Genomic DNA, 7,691 nt, shown 5'->3' with positions numbered 1-7,691 from the left:
CATTTCAACATATTTGCATGTTATTTTAACTCATTTCAATTAAAAATTAGTTTCCAGTACACAGTGGTAGGGATTGCAACTTCTTCCTTCCATACTCAACTTTTTTAAACTTCATTCGAGGACTAATGTTTCCAAGCGAGAGATAATGTAACACCTCGGATCTCAAAATGAAAAAAATGCTAGTTTTCAGGAAAACTTTTGCCAGTACCAATAGAAACACCCACAGACCTTAGTTGTGGTTCCATCATAAGGCCCAAGTCTATATAGTTTATAATCCCACCCACGGTTAACCAGTACGGTCCGTGCTTGGACCTAAGGACCATATGTGAGGATCGACAGCAAGTAAAAGGGAAATTGTTGTTGGGTAAACTTCAAACAAGCATAACTTCTAGAACAAAAGGAACTAGGTGGCCCATGACCTATTAAATGAAAGATAATTGAATCCTCTTTCCAACGCCATCGAGTTTCCTAAAATTACATATTAGAGTAAAAAGCTGTGCTTGGTTTATTGAAGTACTATCGAGAAAACTTAAGTGATGACCCCTACCTAGAGTTGGTAGGTCAACCCACAGACCATATGTTCCGTCCTTGGTAGGTCAACCCACAGACCGTAGTAGTAGTAGTAGCAGTAGTAGTAGTAGCATTAGTAGTAGTAGTAGTAGTAGCAGTAGCAATAGTAGTAGCAGTAGTAGTAGCAGTAGTAGTAGCAGCAGTAGTAGTAGCAGTAGTAGTAGCAGTAGCAGTAGTGTAGCAGCAGTAGTAGTAGCAGTAGTAGCAGTAGTAGCAGTAGTAGCAGTAGTAGCAGTAGCAGTAGTAGCAGTAACAGTAGCAGTAGCAGTAGCAGTAGTAGTAGCAGTAGTAGTATCAGTAGTAGTATCAGCAGTAGTATCAGTAGTAGTAGTAGCAGTAGTAGTAGTAGCAGTAGTAGTAGTAGTAGTAGTAAAATAATAATAACAATAATAATAATAATAACATTAATAACAATAATAATAATAATAATAACTATAACAATCATAACAATAATAACAATAACAATCATAATAATAATAACAATAATAATAATAATAATAATAATAATAATAATAATAATAATAATAATAATAATAATAATAATAATAATAATAATAATAATAATAATAATAATAATAATAATAATAATAATAATAATAATAATAATAATAATAATAATAATAATAATAATAATAATAATAATAATAATAATAATAATAATAATAATAATAATAATAATAATAATAATAATAATAATAATAATAATAATAATAATAATAATAATAATAATAATAATAATAATAATAATAATAATAATAATAATAATAATAATAATAATAATAATAATAATAATAATAATAATAATAATAATAATAATAATAATAATAATAATAATAATAATAATAATAATAATAATAATAATAATAATAATAATAATAATAATAATAATAATAATAATAATAATAATAATAATAATAATAATAATAATAATAATAATAATAATAATAATAATAATAATAATAATAATAATAATAATAATAATAATAATAATAATAATAATAATAATAATAATAATAATAATAATAATAATAATAATAATAATAATAATAATAATAATAATAATAATAATAATAATAATAATAATAATAATAATAATAATAATAATAATAATAATAATAATAATAATAATAATAATAATAATAATAATAATAATAATAATAATAATAATAATAATAATAATAATAATAATAATAATAATAATAATAATAATAATAATAATAATAATAATAATAATAATAATAATAATAATAATAATAATAATAATAATAATAATAATAATAATAATAATAATAATAATAATAATAATAATAATAATAATAATAATAATAATAATAATAATAATAATAATAATAATAATAATAATAATAATAATAATAATAATAATAATAATAATAATAATAATAATAATAATAATAATAATAATAATAATAATAATAATAATAATAATAATAATAATAATAATAATAATAATAATAATAATAATAATAATAATAATAATAATAATAATAATAATAATAATAATAATAATAATAATAATAATAATAATAATAATAATAATAATAATAATAATAATAATAATAATAATAATAATAATAATAATAATAATAATAATAATAATAATAATAATAATAATAATAATAATAATAATAATAATAATAATAATAATAATAATAATAATAATAATAATAATAATAATAATAATAATAATAATAATAATAATAATAATAATAATAATAATAATAATAATAATAATAATAATAATAATAATAATAATAATAATAATAATAATAATAATAATAATAATAATAATAATAATAATAATAATAATAATAATAATAATAATAATAATAATAATAATAATAATAATAATAATAATAATAATAATAATAATAATAATAATAATAATAATAATAATAATAATAATAATAATAATAATAATAATAATAATAATAATAATAATAATAATAATAATAATAATAATAATAATAATAATAATAATAATAATAATAATAATAATAATAATAATAATAATAATAATAATAATAATAATAATAATAATAATAATAATAATAATAATAATAATAATAATAATAATAATAATAATAATAATAATAATAATAATAATAATAATAATAATAATAATAATAATAATAATAATAATAATAATAATAATAATAATAATAATAATAATAATAATAATAATAATAATAATAATAATAATAATAATAATAATAATAATAATAATAATAATAATAATAATAATAATAATAATAATAATAATAATAATAATAATAATAATAATAATAATAATAATAATAATAATAATAATAATAATAATAATAATAATAATAATAATAATAATAATAATAATAATAATAATAATAATAATAATAATAATAACATTAATAACAATAATAATAATAATAATAACTATAACAATCATAACAATAATAACAATAACAATCATAATAATAATAACAATAACAATAATAATAATAATAATAATAATAATAATAATAATAATAATAATAATAATAATAATAATAGTAATAGTAATAAGAAGAAGAAGAAGAAGAAGAAGAAGAAACTATTGTTTAACTTAAACTGATAATAATAATAGAAATAATAATGTATCAAATGTTTTTTAAAAAACAACTAACTAAATATTACATTTTAATCTTTATTTTGGAAAAAACAAAGTTGTCAACCTATGAAACTAAATATGGCGTTCTAATTTATTTTATTAAAATACAATAATTATCCAACTATATAAAGAGTTTTAAAACTTTTCATCACACTCCTACTTTTAAATAAATTGAAAAACTTTCCAATTTAAATTATTTATTAAAAAATTACCAGTATGTAAGTATCTTTTTAAATTTATCATTTAAATCATTTAAACATTATTTAATATATTAAGTTTCATTTTTATTATTTGCAATTTAAGCACTATATTAATTTATATCTCTTATTTTCTTCTTCTTCGGATTTTCAACCTCAGCATAAGATTAATGGAAATTGTCATAGCAAAAATTATAAAATGATAATATTTACACTATTGTAAAGATAGAAGGCATTAGATTATATTATCATTATTATTAGGCGGAATGGTCTAGTGGACCCTTATACTTGTATCAGTTTGTATTTTGAATCCTTCTAATTACACCTTTGTCATCTTGGACCCTTAAACTCAATTAAAATGAGACTTTTAAGTCATTCAATCATGAGTGTAGCTCACTCTCCTTTATATTATTGACAAGTCATATCCATATAAGATAAATTAATGCCACATCATAATTATTTCATAACTATTTTTACAAATTATTAACCAAAATTATTCAATCAATAAATTTTAATTTATTATTTTCATTTCTAATTCTCCCTATTTTCACTATTTCACGACCAAAAAAAGTCCCGCGTCGTTGCCATATTTTTCAAGGAAATCACACCGGAGAAGAATCATACCTTGTAACGTCACCCTTAAACTCGGCTGTAGCAGCAATTGCATCCGTCCAAAACCCTCCAGCATTTTCCACCCAAAACCCCTAACAGAAAATCCGCAAAACTCAAACCCAAAACAAAAATTACTCAAATTATTCCTCTTGCAGTTCATGGATACGACGATGAGGACTTTCTTCCCACATTCCGACTCTACAACCAACGAATCTTTCAATTTCAGAACCTCAGGAGTGAACTTAGAAAAAGCTACAAATAGATTCAAGTAAAAGTTAGGAACTGAAGCTTAAGTCCGTCGTCTGCCTCCTCTTCTCCTCTCCCCATTCCCATCATGAAACGACCGTCGCCACCAGCAAAGAAAGTCATCGCTGCCCCCAGCTATACTCTTTTACTCACCATCTCCACCTCCGTCGTTGAATAGGTAATTTTCAAAACAAATAATACCCAATTTCCGAGCGAGCACCACTAATTTTCTGATTTTTCTATGTCGATTATGTTAAAAAAAATTTCCCAATTTCATTTTTTATTTGGGGTAACAAAAAATAAAAAAGAAAAAGATAAAAGAGAAAGAAGTTGGAAAGGAGCGAGGAAAGGCAGAAAGAGAGAAATTGAGGTCTGGGAGGGGAAGAACAGGGAAAGTAATGATTGAAGAGGGAAAAATGGGGATAGGTGGGGGAAAGAAGAAAGAAGTGAAAGGAAAATGAAGATAACGATAACGATAGGGTGTGAATAATAAAGAAAAAATGGGGTGGGGGTGGGTGACTGGAAAAAAAAAGTAGTGTGGGGAAAAAGATGGAGTTTTTTCTCTTTTTAAATTTATTATTTTCTTTTTTTTTAATAATTTTAATAATTTAAAATTAAAAGTTTAAATTTTAAATATCATGTTCACTTGCTTTTACATTCGTGTGACTACATTCTCTTGCCAACTCATCTATATTGATGCCACATAAGGATGGTCAATGGTCAGAGGAGCTTAATATGTTGTGTTATGTTGAGTATAAGGGTTCAGTTGACAAAATGTTAAGTAGAAGAGTCCACAATACAAATTGATACAAGTATAAGGGTCCACCATATCATTCCGTGTTATTATTATTATAAGTTAAATATATTAATAAGTGCATAATACATTTTATTAGTTATTTTTAATTATAAAATTATTATATTTTAAACAATTCGTGCAACACACGTGCACGTATACTAGTGTTTTATAATAAAACATCCAACCAGCCAATGTGGCAACTCAAGTCTTATAACAAAACAACTGAAATGAAAAGACTAAAGAACTATAGTTATCTGTCTATGAAGCCTCTAATACTATAAGGGATGTCGGAACAAAATCCTCGACCATCCGAACAACTGCAATACTAAATCAATATAAAAAGGATCCTCTGGAAAGCAAGGAGGCTCACCAAATGACTCTGAAATGTTCAACTGGATCAATGAAGCGCTGGATGTTGATCCTAGTTACCTATGTTTGTATCATAAATCGATCCATACAAATGGAGCCAGTACATTGAATGTATGGGCATGTGAGGGGAATTCTAAACAACACATAAGCTTGAACTAGAATCTGAAAGAAAGTCTTACCTCACCTTTACTCAAATCATGGATACTCAACTCCGTGCAGAAATAAACATCAGTAAAGATGAATCTTATATAAATCATTTAAAATAGTTGATAACATCTCAAAGTACTGGAAAATACAATAATATATCAATCGAAAATAAGAATACAAAAATTAAATCTATTTGGGAGATTTTCTAACCCAAAACTATCACTATGAGCTACGTAATGACACAACGTCTTTCCCACACTGGCAGAACTGTCCTATAACTTGTAGGGATATAGAATGCCTCAAGTAAGTGGATCCACTAAGCTATGCTTAAAAGCATTAATGAATCATCTATAAAGATGATCATTCCTACACACATATATTACATGGTTTACGGAAACTTGAGTTATTATAAACTCGTCCCCATATTGATGTTCAATACTAATCCCAAGATATACTCAGCTCATATATATAAAAACATAATTCTTTATCTGTGGTTTGATATTGTTACTCACAAACTAGCTCAAAAGCTTTGTTGGAAGTCGGTGTTTCCTTTTTCTTGTTTAAAGGTGAAAACATTTACTCTTTTGGGAATACTTATTTCACATATAATCTTTTTAAGAATATGAACTTCACTCTTACTCTTACTCAACTCAATGCTCAAGTCTTAAAAATATTTAAGAACATTTATAAAAGACTTTTGAAATGACTCTACGAACTCTGTAGACTTGGCCCTTAACTTTCCTTGAATTTGAATTTATGAATTCAAGGTTATGATTCATGTTTATGGATGATTTTTTCACGACCCGAAAGCACCCCCTAGAAGTTAGGGAGAACCCTCGTTTCGTGACCGGGCGTACTTGACCCTTTGGAGTCTTGTACAAGCCCTTTACTATCGTTCATCACATAAGACATGAAAAGTAGTGCGGAAATATAAAACTTTTCACGAATAATTAATAAAAGACAATCTTTTATAAATACTTAGAGAATCTCGTCGTCACAAGCCACCACCTACAATAAGTAGTACATTCTTTTAGAAGGTTTGGTCCAAAGTCTTCCCTTTCGGAAGGTCAGTGCAATGAGTAGATAGCATCCCATACCACCACCTACCCTAAGTAGTACGTTCTTTTAAAAGACTTAGTTCAATCAATTCTTTGTGGGGGGATTAGCTTAACCAATATAGACCATGAGAGCTAGACATGTAATCCCGATATTAAACCCCTATTAGATGAGGGATCCTTACTTGCCTAGTGTAAGGTCATGCTTCTTAGCGTTTACATGGCTTTTCCAATATCTACACCTATGCGGGCACATAGTTAAGGGATAAGGAGATTGTTACTAAGTAACTCACTCTCTACTAACGAGGAGTACTCATCTAAAGAGGTACTTTGCACTATAACATCTCAACTCACGAAGTGTAATCCACCCCCCTCTGTATCCTCTCGCTGCTAGGCATAACTTCCAATGTATTTCTCAACATAGTAGTCTATCATAGAAAGTTCACTAGGAATGGAGAGGTTGCTACTAGACACCACATCTCAACTTACGAAGTGTGTCCACCTCAAGATTCCCCTTTTTACTCAACTTGTCATAATGCATTCTTTAAAGTGTGTGTGTGTACATGTGCACACCTTGCATATAAGAATAAATTCATTCTCATCAAAATCTACACATACTTAAACCTTGTTTTATCAAGTTACACACTCTACATGCTTCTTATAATCATATACTTCATTTAGACTTAAACTAGGTCAAACATGCAATTCAAGCTACACCAAACACAATACAAGACCCATTTCCAATATCTCTTCATTTCACATGTTAGACCTTCAAGATTACATATTCAAAACATACTAACTAACATCAAGTTCCTCAATTAGCACTGCCATTCATAAGATGAACCATACCACTCAATATCAATTCATAATAAGAACTATATAATGAAAGCAACTCAACATCAAATCAAACCATAATCACTCATAAGAAATTTATCAATATTTCACCATATTAAGTCCCTTAGGGAAGTAGCTACACCAACATGACAAATACAAGAAGACCCAAATTCATAGCCTACTCAAATCATGCTCACATAACCCATTTTTAAGCCAAAAGT

General features: G+C 24.7%; 1 protein-coding gene across 1 annotated transcript; it reads left to right on the top strand.

Moving 5' to 3' along the window:
- Positions 1-2,071: 2,071 nt before the first annotated feature.
- On the top strand, positions 2,072-2,986 carry LOC114075225 (probable serine/threonine-protein kinase clkA; the record flags this gene model as incomplete). Its single annotated transcript, XM_027913593.1, has 1 exon — positions 2,072-2,986. A coding segment is annotated over one exon (915 nt), but the record flags the coding sequence as incomplete, so codon positions are not given.
- Between the last annotated feature and the right edge of the window lie 4,705 nt (positions 2,987-7,691).

Source organism: Solanum pennellii, chromosome 12 (assembly GCF_001406875.1).
Source record: "Solanum pennellii chromosome 12, SPENNV200".
NCBI classification, from domain to species: domain Eukaryota; kingdom Viridiplantae; phylum Streptophyta; class Magnoliopsida; order Solanales; family Solanaceae; genus Solanum; species Solanum pennellii.
Note: the sequence above shows the minus strand (reverse complement) of the source record. Positions and strands in the feature narration are given on the sequence as shown.